General features: G+C 59.6%; 1 protein-coding gene across 4 annotated transcripts in view; it reads right to left on the bottom strand.

The window, feature by feature from the left end:
- Nucleotides 1-1,959: 1,959 nt before the first annotated feature.
- Nucleotides 1,960-13,702, bottom strand: part of STK40 (serine/threonine kinase 40) — a 41,245-nt gene continuing 29,502 nt past the window's right edge. For all 4 annotated transcript variants that reach the window (XM_046662915.1, XM_046662916.1, XM_046662918.1 and 1 more), the window contains 5 exons: nt 11,255-11,370; nt 6,500-6,644; nt 6,230-6,349; nt 5,672-5,756; nt 1,960-4,315 (listed from right to left, as the gene is read on the bottom strand). In XM_046662915.1, the coding sequence (XP_046518871.1) occupies nt 4,097-4,315; nt 5,672-5,756; nt 6,230-6,349; nt 6,500-6,644; nt 11,255-11,370 (685 nt within the window). In that variant the 3' untranslated portion in view covers nt 1,960-4,096. The remainder of the gene's footprint in view (nt 4,316-5,671; nt 5,757-6,229; nt 6,350-6,499; nt 6,645-11,254; nt 11,371-13,702) is intronic.

The raw sequence follows: 13,702 nt of genomic DNA, 5'->3' as shown, positions 1-13,702 counted from the left end.
CATTTTGAGCAAAGGGGCGTGAGAGAGGGAGCCGTGCAAATATCTGGGGGACGAGCCTTCCAGAAGGAGTAGCCAACGCAAAGGCCCTGAGGTGGAAGCGTGCTCGGCTCTTTCAGGATCAGCGAGGAGCCTGTGTGCCTGGGACAGTGAGCGGGATGCGGGCCGAGACGTTAGAGGCCAGTGTAGAGCCGTGTGACGCAGAGCCTTATAAACCACAGACGGGCCTGTGGGGCTTGTCCTGCCTGGGGTGGAAGCCATCAGAGGGGTGTGAGCAGGAGGGACCAACGGGACTTTTAAAAGGCTCACTCTGCCTGGCGGGTGGCCGCTGGGCTGTCAGGGGGGGAGTGGGAGCAGGGAGACCGGGAAGGGGGAAGGGGCTGGGACGGGGTGGTCTCAGAGAGCTGTGGCCGGTGCTCACATTTGCTGGGCTGGCAGGATTAGCAGGATTGGACATGGGTCATGCGAGGGAGAGAGAGGGACAGATCGACAGACAAGAAGTCAAGGTGAACTTGGCTTTGGAGCCTGAACAACTCAGCCCCGGAGCCTCCATTCCCTTGCTCCCTGTCCCACCTCAGACGCTCCCCAAGGACCCTGGCGACAGACGCTGGCCGACACTGAGGGGAACTGCTCAGTTCTCTTCAACACCTCAGGAGCACAGGAGGCTGCAGATTATGCCACCCTTCTGGGACTTTCCCCTTCCTTGGTTTCAGAGCTCGCAATAAAAACTGGTGAAGAGTAATCTTAGAAGTTTAGGTTAATAACCCGACAGTTCTGGCGTGCGAGCTGCATGCCAGGCCTGTTCTGGGTGCTGAGGACACATGAGTGAGCAAAGTCCCTGCTTGCGTGCAGCCTGCTGGCTTGGGTGCTGCTGAGTGTAAGCATGCAGGGCCTGGGGGAGTCCTGTGCACAGAACACAGGCTGATCAGGTCAGGGCATAGGAGGGAGGCCGAAAAGGGAGACGAGGCCCAGGGGCGGCAGCTGGTAGAGTTGGAGGGTGGCAATGGTGGCTTGGGTGTGATGGTCCCTTCTGTTGATGCATCTAGGAAAGCTCGATAGACAAGGCATGAGCCAGAAGAAATGGGCAAAATTTGTATAGACTCAGGAGTGGCCAGGAGGATGGCTGGCCTCCTGGCTGCTTGGGGCAGGAGTGGGGCCGTGGGGGAAGGGAGGGCTGAGGGGCCTGGGGCCTACTCTAAAGCAGCTGCAGAGCGCCAGGGTCTTCTCACACCTTGGAGGGGTGCCACCCCCTCTTGCTGTGTGGACACTGACTGGGAGGGGGCTCCTCAGGCCTGGCTCTCTGCTCCCTTTGGGACCTGGGCCTGTGTGGGGGACCTGACCACAAAAGGGGGTCTGCTGTGCCCTGTGCCGTGCCGGGGGAGGGGCCAGCCGACCTCTAGCTTCATTGCTCTGATCCTCTATCTGCAAAGCCTAAATTTAGGCAAAGGAAGGAAGGAAAGAGGAAAGGAAGGAAGGAACCCCCTTGGCTTCCTATGGAGGGGAGGGTAAGGGAGGGGAGGGTGGTGCAGGAAAAGGCCTGGTCCTTCTTACCCCAGCTGCCCTGGACGGGCGTGTGGACACCTAGGCAGTGTGCCTGGCTAGGTCCCCCGACCCCAGAAGGGGCTTTGGCCAGGAGAAAGGATCAATACTCTGCCAGCTGCAGCTGCTGTGGGCTGCCTCCTGCCTGCACAGGTCCGGGAAGCCAAGCAGGGAGCGCCCCCTCGGGCACTTAGAGGCAGGCTGGACCAACGGGTCTGGGAGAATGCTGGGTGGTTTGGCCCCACCCCCCTTCCTGACAGCCCGCTCGGGCCGAGGGGACCTATCCAGTGCACCTGGTGGTACAGCCAAGAGCCGCAGAATCCCGCACTGCCAGGCTAGGACGGCGGGAGACAGGGCCGGGTGGGAGAGATGGAGATGCAGGCGAGGGGGGCAGGAAGGGCAGATGACACAGACCACAGTGGCCCCAGATCAGGAAGTTTTATTGCTGACATGCAGGAAGAGTCCCCATGTAGTACAAAAATATGTCTTTATACAAACTTTTTTGTGACTTTTTCCGTTTTGTTTTGTTTCTTTACAACAGGACTTCTCTCAGCGTGTGACCCCCAGTGAGGACAGACCCCACCTCCTCTCACTTGCTTTACCAGAAATGTAATCAGACACATGGGTTGACCTTGGAAGGGACCAGTCTGTCTGACAGGGCTTTGCAGAACCCGAGGATATTGCTTTGAAAAGGAGAAAGACCACACGTGGCAAGCAGGCCCGAGGGTCTGGGCAGGTTGCTGGACGGGGGCTCGGCTGAGACCCTCACAGGACAGTCACAGGGGCTGGGAGCCCTAGGCTGGACTGCATTTCTACTCCCTTAGGAGACTTCTTTTTGAAATAAATATAGAAAAGAGGGCACCCCCCGCCCCCACGGCACGAGGCCCTGGCTCCCAGCGGCTGGACAGCTGGTCGAGGCAGAGCGCCGTGCTCAGGGGGTAAGTGCTGGGCTCAGGCGGGCTCCCAAGGCCCACTGAGGCAGAGGCACGGGACGCCCAAGTGCTGGGGTGGGGACATGGAAAGGAAGGGGCGTGGGCGGCCCTGCTACTGCTGGCAAGAGGTGGCCCCATTTTGTCCAGATGGGGAACTGAGGCACAAGGAGGTTTGGGAACTTGCCCAAGCCACTCACAGTGAGTCAGCTTTTGGGGAGGGGGCAGCTCACACTCTGGGAAACAAAGTCACGCAGGCCTCGGTCACCTCCCTACTGGGGAGCATGGCCAGGCAGGAAAGGCCTGCAGCCCCAGGGCTGCCTGGAGGGAACACTGGGCCTCTGCAGGCGGTGGGGGTAGGCTGGGGGGAGCACTTTGCTTGGCACTGGGCAGGGCCAAGTCCAGTTGGGGGGGGGGGGTGCGCATTCTGGTGAGAACAGCGTTTCTGGCAAGACAGGCATCCACTTCAAAATCTCGGCTCAAAAGGGGCAGCAGGACTGTTCCCAAGCCAGGCAGGGCCCCCGGTCCCCACAGGTCTCCCCACGAGCCCCGCAGGCCGCAGGAAGGACTCTGGCCAGGGTCTGCTGGGAGAGGCGCCTCATCTCTCATGAGGCAAGGGCAGAGGGGAGATGCCGCCACTGTTCTCTGAACACAGAGTGGGGTGTGGGGAGCGAGAGGGCGTGCACGCAGGGCCACCTGTTCACACGGACAGGAGTCCAGCCAGCCCTCCCCAGCCTGACCACAGGCACCCCTTTCACATCTCTGTCCAAGTTACCTTGATACCACGGCACCACGGCGAGGGGCGGAGAAGGAAGCCAGGGTTAATGCGAGGGTACAGCACCTCAGAGAAGCTACTGAGATGGGAGAAAGAGAACCAAGTCTAGAGAGGCCTCCCCATCACCAGAAACAAGGAGGGACTGGTGGGTGGGAGGGGGAGAGGGGCCGGCAAGAAGGGGCTTCTGGGCCTGGGGGCGAGGGAGGGGCCCATCTGTGGGCTGTGGCCCCCTGCTGTCCAGCCAGGCTGGGGGCAGGGAGAGGCCACGGGCCTAGCCACCTAGAGATGGGAGAGAAGTTGGTTTCAGTACAAAAATAAATATATTTGAATTCTGCTTAAGATGAGGTGAAGGTTTTCCAAAGCTTAGACGGAAGGGCCTGGGTTCAGGAGGGGCAGGACGGGACCGGGGGGGGGGGGCCGGGGGGAGCGTGGGGTGGGCGTTCATGGGGAGCCAGCAGCGAGCTGCACTCTCAGCTTATTTGGACTGTGGGGGCGCTGCCCGGCAGTGGCCGGCTCAGACCCTGGGACAGGGTGGGCTCCCTCCTCCTCCCTCTCACTCAGTCCAGAGACAGCATGGTTAAAGAGACAGAGGTAGATTAAAACATCGTGATTAAAAGCAGATTAGTTATCTAGGCTTCTCAGATTAAAAAACCAAACGATCAAGCAATCATCTCAAAAGGTAGCTTCGTGGTACCTCTGCTGACCCCATGTATGACCTGGGCTGTCCCTGCCCCGTCCCCGCTGCACCCTGGAGAGAGTTCAGAACCACGGGGCCCAGCCCCCACAGCTGGGTGCTGGGCTGGGGGCTGGGAAGAGGTGGCGGGCGGCCGCTGGTGGCCCTGCCTGACCGAGGCTGCTATTTCCGCAGGTAGCGCTGCGCCAGGATGGCTGCGTCCAGGGGGTTCATGGGCTGCGCGTCATGGCCCAGCCGGCGCACGGGGGGCACGCTGCCGAACTGCCGCTTGGGCACCCAGCTCCGGGCCTCGTGGATGGAGCTCTTCTCCTCGGCCAGCAGCAGCTGCTGCCGCATGTAGTTCTCAAACTCGTACTGGGAGCACTCCTCTGTCACCTTGGCCTGCGAGGCACAGAGGGAGGTGTGCGTGTCAGTGGCCCAGCTCCAGAGGCCTCTCTCTTCCCCGGGCCCACACTCTGGCGCCCAATCTACTTGCTGGCCGAGAATGTGGGTCCCTGAGGCCCTCTGGCCAACCCACACCTTGCCCTGCTGGCCGCCCTGGGTGCCACTCCAGCTGGATCCCCTCTCCTAAGACACTGGCCTTGGCAGAGGTCACATTACCTCAGAAGCCTTAGCTTCCTCGCCTGTGAAGGGGGCAGTAATCTCCCCTCACACAGGGTCTAGAGAGCCCTGGGGGCCAATGCAGGTCAAGTGTTAAGAGAGGGGCCTGGGGCCGGGCTGGCAACCCTGTTACTCTATCTCACCCCATGCTGGGCTCCTGGAGAGGCCCAGGCACAGTCACAATCTGAAGTGGTAGGTCCCTGCACTAATCATCAGAAGGGGAAAGCAGGGCTTTCCAATCAGACTTGAGTTCGAGGCTCAGCTCCACTACTTCCAAGCTGTGTGACTTTGGGAAAATTATTTTCCCTCTCTGAACCTCAATTGCCTCTTTGTGAAAGAAAGATAAGAACACTGGCCCCACAGGCCTGTAAGAGGCTTGAGGGAGATGCACTGGGGTGGGCACTCACTGCACGCTAGTGATGACTATTTTTAGCTGCTGAACAGCCCTGGGAGCGGGTGGGAGCTGGAGGGTAGGACCTGGAACTCTCTCTCCTCTCTGCTATGGTTCCAGGCTGGCTCCTCCTGGTCCTGCCCACCTAAGGCTTGCTGTGGAACCCCAGGGTGGGCCAGAGAGGGAAGGTCCTTACAGCATCCCTGCCCTCCAGGGGGCACCCTAAGATCACCCACCAGCTGCAGCCTAGTGCCCAGGTCTCCGCCCCCATGCCGGGCGCAGCACTTTCTCCAGAGCAGGGAACAGGGGAGGAGAGAAAACTGGGAGAAAATGAATCATCTGAAAAACTCAAAGCAGGAAAGGAAGAGAGAGAGCCCTGTGAGTCAGGGGCAGAGGAAAGTGACTGTTTAAAGGACCAGCATGTGGCAGAGCCAGGGCTGGGGCAGGAAGAGGAAGCTGAGGGCCAGGTTGGGCCGCTGCGAGGCCTCCCCGGAGGGGCTCCACCTCAGCTGCCCTACAACCCTCCGCAGGCCATGGGACTGCCAGCTGAGCCAGACACAAGGCAAGCCCCATGCCAAAGGCCTGTGTCCCTTTCCCACCTCCCAGGGGAAGTGGAGGGCTGGGGACCAGGCTGAGGAGGCCCTGTGGCCTGCTGGGAGCTGCCACCTCTGCCCCTGCCCTGCCCACCCTCCCTGGAGGCTGGCCCCCAGGACTTGGTACCGGACTGTCTGCCCTCCTCAACTCACCTCCTGGGAGCTGTCCGCATGGCTCATTTGGTCGTCGATGTCAGGAACCACTTGCAAAGGCCCGCTCAGAGACGACAGGGACTGCCTGCAGGGGAGGCAGCCAAGTCAGGCTGGCTCCAGGCAGCCCCAGGCCCCTGCTGCCCTGGCCTGGCTGGCACGAGCCCAGGAAGCCCAGGTCCCCACTGCTCCAAGACTTGGCTGGAGTCAACAGACCTGGGGGGGGTCCCGGCTCAGCCCCTTCCTGACATGACTGGCTCTGCTCCTCTGAGCCTGTTTTCTCACCTTCTCAATAAAGGGGGACGTCTACCTCACAGGCTATGGTGAGAACTCAGTGAGGGAATGCTACCCCATAGCTGGCATCAACTGGCATGCAGGAGATGCTCAACCCTGACTTCTGCCTGCATCCTCCCAATCTTACCCATGGGCAAAATCTGGAAATCTGACTCTGCCTGACAGAGAAACAGGCCCAACCTCAGGCTGCTTTTCTGGGCAGGCCGGGCAGTGCCTAAGGACAGGCAGAACCCAGCCCTGCGCCTGGCCCAGTGCCTGCCCACTTACCATGATGCGATGATGGCACTGAGGGCCTCCAGCACGTCGGTGGCGGCGAGGCGCTGCTGGGGGTCGAGGACCAGCAGTTTCCGGATGAGACATACTGTGTTCTCAGAAACCCGCCCATCCCTGATGCGGTGAGAGGGAGAGGGCAAGGGCTCAGGCTGGGCAGGCTGCTGCTGGGTCTCGGACCCAGGACTCCCAGCCTCCCTGTGCTGTTTCCGCCCCTTGAGCCCCATGGGCTGGGCCTCCCTCCCCCTGCAGGGAGGCAGGACTCACTCAGGGATGGTGTACTCGGCGGCCTTGATCTTGCGGAAGAGCTCCTGCGGGATGCTGTCATAGAAGGGGAACTGGCCGTAGAGCATGGTGAAGAGCACCACGCCCAGGGCCCACATGTCGCTCGGCTTGCCCCGGTATGGCCGGCCTGGGGGACACAGGGACACGCGCGCACTTAGCCCAGGCCGTGAAGGAGAACAGGCCTGGGATCCCCTCAACTCACCAGCTATGTGCCTGAAACCCTACCCACGGGACCCCTCCACCTTGCCACCCACACTTCCAGTCACCCTCCTGCCTTGTTCCCAGAGCAAGCCACCCCGGCTTGGTCCTCTGAGCTTTTGCCCATGCTTGGCCCTCCCCTGCTCCTCAGGCTGACTCCTGCTCATGCTCAATAGGACGATGCCCCACCTTGGTGTAACCTCCGAGGAGAAGGGGTCACACTTGGCCTCGTGCAGCCCATCCACCTACAGCGTGTCTCGTGCCGCCTCCTGGCAGCACCAGCCCTGCTCGGCCAGACTTCAAGCCCCAGAAGGATGGGCCTGGGTCTATGGCCGCAGCACCCAGCAGTGGCTCACAGAGCCGGTGGCCAACAGTGTATGTGGAACAAGGAGGTCGCCAGCCCTGGACAGCCAGCCTCGGCCCTCCGCGGTCACTATCCCCCCCAGCGCCAGCGCCATGTGTGAGCATCCCCTTCTTTGTCTGTTCACTCCCGTCTCCCCCTCTAGAAGGTAAGCTCTCAGATGCAGGCGCCCCTCTGCTTTGCTCACTGCGGAAACCCGTGCCCAGCGTGGACTCATATATTTGCTACAGTAAGGAGAATCCAGTTAAGTCAGCTCTGTGCTACAGTTCTCTTCTCTGTGAGACAGAGAGGAGCGAACATTCAACTGAGCACCAATGTGACAGCATTGGAAGGAACACTTTTATTTCATTAAATCTCTACCACAACTCTATGAATTAGATACAGATGGCTCTCAGTACCCACAGGTTTCACATCCATGGATTCAACCAAGCGATCCGCAGTTCACATTTCAATCCGCAGGGGTCTGAATCCGCGGATGCAAAACCTGCAGACATGGGAGGGCCACCTGACCGTAATCACTGCACTGTGCCATTTTATTTAAGGGACTCGAGCATCCGTGGATGCTGGCATCCTAGGTGGGTTCCTGGAACCCATTCCCCGCGGACACCAAGAGATGACCGTATTTTGTCTATTTCTCCAAAGAGGAAAACGAGGCACAAGGATGTTTTTGTCCAAGGTCACACAGCTGACTGTACAAGCGCCCCCTTCCCATTTCCAGGGCAATCTGCCCACCTGCCCATCAGCAGTCGAGTTCCTCCCAGATGCCAGCTGCTGCCTGACCTGCTCCCCAAAATGTAAAATATGAGAACAACTCAAGCTTTTCAAAAGCCCCTGTGGGCCAAGCCCCTGAGACAGCGCCTTCTCTGGCCCAGCAGTGGTCTCCATGGCAGCCAGCACCCCAGAACATGGCTCACTCCCTACGGGTGTGGAAGAGACGCTGCCGGGCACCTTGGCGTCATCTCCCTGGGCACCAGGCAGCGCGCAGATAACTAAAATCCTTTTTCTGGTCCAAAAGCCTCCTTCCTGGGTGGCTGAAAATGCCTTCGGGGTGGGAGACGTCTGTTCTGAAGGTCTTACCAGGCCCACTGGGGTCAAGCAATTTTTTTTCTTAAATTGTGAACTTATTCCAACATATTTTTTCACTTTGACAAATATATATATATTTTTCGGTAAGGAAGATTGGCCCTAAGATAACATCTGTGCCCATCTCCCTCTATTTTGTATGTGGGATGCTGCCACAGTGTGGCTTGATGAGCGGTGTGTAGGTCCGTGCCTGGGATCTCAACCTGTGAACCCTGGGCTGCAAAAGCTGAGCACGTGAACTTAACCACTAGGCCACCGGGCCAGCCCTGGGGTCAAGCAACTTAACAGGGAGGGAGTGTGCACACGTGCATGGACAAATGCTGTTACAGGCCTTGGCCTGTGCCTACGAAGGTACCACGGACCACCTTCAACAGGCCTGTTACTTCATCTGAAAAGCACAATGATGAGAAGCCAAGGGCACCCGTGGGGCACGAGCTTCGGCTGGCTGGTCCCACAGGCAGATCTGTGGAGACGAGCCCTGCCACGCTTTCCTGAGGCTGTACGCCCCCGGCCCTTTCTACCCCCGATGCGAGAAACAGCTGGGGCGACCCTGTGCAGCTGCCCCCAGGGCCAACTCAAGGGCAGCCCCTTTCTCCCAGACTGCTCCACCAAGTGGGACCCCCAGGAGAGTGCACTGGGCCACTACTGTTAGCTCTGTGTGGCTCCACAGAAGGCACGGCACCCTGCAGCAGCTGGAAGGCAGTTCCTGCTGAGATGCCCGAGCCAGAATCGCGGGCTGAGTAGGGAGGGGCGCTGCTGCCAGGACTGCTGTGGGCTCAGCCGGAGCCAGCTGACTTGGAAGGACTCGAAGTTCTGCCCGGACCCGGAGGGGAGATGTACGGCCCCCTCCAGCAGGCAAGCTCTCCCAGGAGCTCTAACCGTCAGGTGACCTTTCCCTGAGCTTTGGCTTTCCAGGGAATACTGACCGCCAAGCTTTCCTTTTGTAAAGATAATGCCAGCTAATGTTTATTGAGCCAGACACTAGGTAAAGGCTTTATTTAACCCCAAAGGGACCCAATGAAGGAGGGCTATTATCATCCCAATTTTACAGATGAGAAAATTGAGGCCCAGAGAGATCAGTAATTTTTCCAAGGTCACACAGTTATTAACCAGACTATAAACTCTGTGAGGGCAAGGCCACATTTGCCTTTTCACAGCTCCATGCCCAATGCCCAGGGCTGAGTTTGGCACACAGAATAAATGAGGTGGCAGAGCTGTGTGGGGGAAACCCACCTGGCAGGACTCATAATCATCCCACTTCATCTGCTTAACAATGGGGGAGGCAGGACTGTTTTCAGCTTGTAATCTATGAGGAGACTGAGACTCCGAGAAAGGGTCCGAAGGCCAAGTCACAGAGTGGCCAGTCAGCAAGGCCAGAATGAGAGCCCCGGTCTCCGGTCTCCCAGTCTCAGTCTCTCTGAAACAGTAGGTTCTCTTGTTCCATCCTGCAAGACTGCCATGAGTCTGGAAGAGCCGGAGAGAGGGGCCATGGGCAGCAGCAGGAAGTGACTGCACACAGAGGCCACCCTAGCGTGGCATTGCTGAGGAGGCGTCCTGCCCAGAGGCAGCCCTCCCACCCAGGCCTGCACAGTCACAGCCCTGCCTCGCAGCCCAGGCTGACGGAGGGGCCCAGTCCATCCTCCTGGCTCTGTCACCGACAGGGATGCTTTGGGGACTTGCACAGAGGGCATCCAGGCTGGGTGGGGGGTGGGGGGTGCCCAGGGAATTGGGATCCAGCCCTTGGCACCCAGATCCCTCTAGCTGAGGCTGCAATGACTCGAACCAAAATCCCCAGGCCTGGAGAGGGACACCACTACCCTGTGCACGTGGGTAGCCCTGGGAGAGGCCTGGCCTTCCAGTAGAAGCCTCCAAGGGGACTGTAAATGCGTGTGGCAAGTTCCAGCAGCCTGCGCCTCAGGAAGACATGGGCCACCTGGGAAGAGGCTGGTTCCGCCACTGCGAGGAGGGGCACACACGGGGGTGTGCTGGGGATGGCAGACCCTGGAGACAACCCTGAAACCTCCATGTTGGAGCGACGGGAGCTGATGTAACCCTTGGTCCCCTGAGGGATCAGGACAGAGGGACCCCAATGTGGCACAGGACAGTGGGAAAGGGAAAGAAAGCCTACGGTGAAGCAGCTAGGAGTGGGGCTTGGGTGGGAGGTGGCCCGGGGTGGAGCCTCGGTTTTCCGGTTTATTATTAGCTACGACTTTGGACAAGAGATCTGATCTCTCCGAACCTCGGTTTTCTCATCCGTAAAAAACTAGGACTTGGAACAGTGGCCTCACAGGGTGGCTGTGAGATTTTCAACAGCGTACATCAAGTGCTCAGCGTAGCGCCTGGTCCCTAGCAGCACGGTCAGTAGGGGGTAACTGTGAGCCGACGGATTCACTTTGTGCGGCATGTCTCAGTCCGGCCGTCCTGGAGGCCGAGGCTCTGTGCCCGGTCACTGCTGTGCCCAAAGTGCTGAGAATGGGCCTCGTAAGCGGGAGGCCCTGGGTAAACGCCAGCAGAAGGAGAGAAAGAACGAATGAAGCGTGTGACGTCTCTGACATGCAAATCCCCTCACGCACACCAGGGAAGACCTGTCCCACGGCTTCCTTTCGCACTTGACATCAAGGATGGCGGCTCTTACCCTGTGGTTTTGACCTGCCCCCTGTCTGGCTGTGAACCAGGCTCACTCTGTGAGCAGCAGCCAAAGGGCCTTCTGTTGGTTCCTCAAATATGCCAGGCTGCCCCTGCCGAGTCACACAACCCCAGTGGACTCCTATTTATCCTGACAGTGTCAGCTCAGATGTCACTTCCTCGGGGAAGTCCTTCAAGCGCCCGTTTTTTGCACTCACAGAAGTCACATTCTTCCTTTCTAAGCACTACTCTCAGAGGGTAATTAAACACACCTCAGTATGACGATCACCATCTCATCCTCTGTAAGACCCCAATTTTGTACCTGGAGGGACAGTACTGGTTTGGGCCACCACTGAAGCCCCAGCACCTGGCCCAGGGCCCGCCCACAGATACTGTTTGTTGAATGAATGAACTGCCGCAGAGCCTGGCTGTGTGAAGCCCAGGCCCGCTGCCTGGCCCACCAAACGTACCACTGAGCACGTCGGGACTGATGTAGGCGGGGCTCCCCCTCTGGTCCTTCAGCAGGTCCCCCTCGCTCACGAGATGCTTCCCGAGGCAGAAGTTGGTGATGGTTATCCGATGTGTCCTGGGAGCAGGAGGCAGAGTGAACACAGCTTGGTGTCTGCACCCATGGGCGTCCCCGCTGTCCCCACCCCCCATCCTGGGAGCATCCTTTCCTGCTCCCCTGGCCTTCACTGCCGTCCCCATGGCTGCGTGGGGAGTGCCACTCGGGAGGTGACCACTGGCCCATCAGTCACCCTTGGTTGTCCCCTGCCGAGCTGACTGGTGGGGAGCTGAGTCCCTCCGACCAGGCGAGTGTTTCCTGGCTGCTCCCCTGTGCCCTGGCCGAGTCTCAGGGGTACAGCTCAGGGCTTGAACAACTGGTGGAGATTTCCCAAAACCACCTCACATGACATGCAGACTGGGAGTGACCAGAGACTCAGTTCAATTCCCTCACTGACATGCGAGGAAAAGCAACCCCAGCAGAGCTTTGAGGTCCACTCTCGGAGGCCACTTCTGTCCCCTGTGCTGAGCCATTTGGTCATCGCCTTTGTCATTACCGTCAGCATCACTGACGGTGCTCAGAGCTAACGCTTACTGAGCCTTGGTAAGTGCAGGCCCAGGTGCTGGATGGGGATGGTTTCCATTCACCCCTCACAACAGCTGAGATGAGGAGAACTTCTCACTGCCACACTTCACAGATGATGCAACAAAGGCACAGAGAAGTCAAGGGACTTGCCCAGGCTCACACAGCTAGCGGGCAGTGGAGCAGGATTTAAACCCAGGTCTGTATGACCACAGAGCCTGTGCTCTGGACTGACACTGGCCGGCTGTACACTGTGTCCCTGGACAGTGCTCAGCCCCAGACTTTCCCTTCATTTCCTTCAAGGCTGACTCAGCCCTTGTCTTGAACTCCGGACTCTGCCCTGACCTGGAAACCCATATGCCCCATCTGAGAGAGTCCCAGGTGAGAGCAGCCTTGGGCCCTGATCCTTTTGAGGAGGCTCGTGGTGTGAACAAAGGAAGTGGCCCAGAGAGAAGGCCTTACAGCCCACGTGGGGATGCGGGGGGTTGGGGAGCCCTCCAAGAGCCCAGGAAGGCTTCCTCGCCCCATGGAGAGGGCCAGTGAGGAAGGGGGCCTCTCCACCCACAGACGTGGGCCACCTGCCCGGCCCCCATGTCAGCCAGTTGGCGGAGAAGTGGGAGGATGGCAGGAAGGGAAGCCCACGAGGGGCTTGGGTGCCTCTCAGGGGTGGGGAGGTCTCCCAGAGGCCTGGGGCGTGTGGGGCGGAGGGTGGAATTCCCCAGGAGCTGCGTCCAGGAGGCTCCAGGAGCCCTCAGCCGCCTGGGGGAATTCTGCTGGCAAAGGGCTTGGTGCAAAACAAAGGGCAGTCTGTCCCCTGCCATCCAAACAGAAACACGGTCTCTCACTCTCCATAGAGGCCGCCTGTCCGATGCCGCAGAAACCTGAGTGGCGGCCCCCAGGGCAGGTAGGGCCCGGGAGCACAGGCAGGGGGTCTTGACCAAGGACCACGACAAGGGGAGTGCTCCAATTCTGGGCTGCCGTATCAGTGCCTGCACGCGGGAGTGTGCAGGCCTCTTGTCTGCAAGGTCCCCGCTGCGCAGAAGCTCTGCGTTTTCTCCCCTGCTCAGATGGCCACTGCCACTGGAGGCACGAGACACCAGGAGGAGGACGGCTCAGGGGAGAGTCTGGTGGACGTGGGAGCCAGACTCCCAGGTCCCAGTCCCAGCTCTGCCACTTCCTGGCTGTGTGATCTTGGACATGTTATTTAATCTCGTGCTAAACCTCATTTCCTCATCTGTGAAACAGGGAAAATATTAGCACCTATCTCCCAGAGCGGTGTTAGGATTCAGTAAGATAAGAAGGTAATCCCAGGGAAGCACGGCGCCCAGGACCTGGCTGGCTCGGATCAGCCCCTCATCCTCCAATGGGGGGCACATGCGGCAAAGGCTGCTGATGGGAGACCCCAGGACAGATGCCACTTCCGCGGCAGGGAGCGAGGTGCCGCATGGTGGCGACAGGCCCCAAAGTGCACATGCAGTGTGTGCCAGGCCCCCCTTGGCTCTGCTGGCAGGCTCCTCGGTGCTCTGTGCGCTCCGTGCATGGGGCAAGGCACGTGGGGCTCGAGGAAAACATGGCCCAGACTGCAGGGCTGGGCAGCAGGGCCGACCCAGCCTGGGCTGCTCTGCCCGCCGAGGATCCTGGAGCCTCCTCTCCCACGGGAAACCGCACGGTCAGCTCCAAGACCTCCTGAAGCCTGGCGATGCTCCGCGGCCTGCCACCACCGCCCAAGTCGGCTGGTGGCGCACAGATCCCTGGGAGTCCCAGACCCCCCAGGCTCATGCTGGCAGGCAGGGGTGAGGGCAGTGAGGGACGGAGGAGGTTGTTCTGTGTC

The sequence above is a fragment of the Equus quagga genome, chromosome 5 (genome assembly GCF_021613505.1).
Source record: "Equus quagga isolate Etosha38 chromosome 5, UCLA_HA_Equagga_1.0, whole genome shotgun sequence".
NCBI classification, from domain to species: domain Eukaryota; kingdom Metazoa; phylum Chordata; class Mammalia; order Perissodactyla; family Equidae; genus Equus; species Equus quagga.
This window is presented reverse-complemented; position numbering and strand designations above follow the sequence as displayed.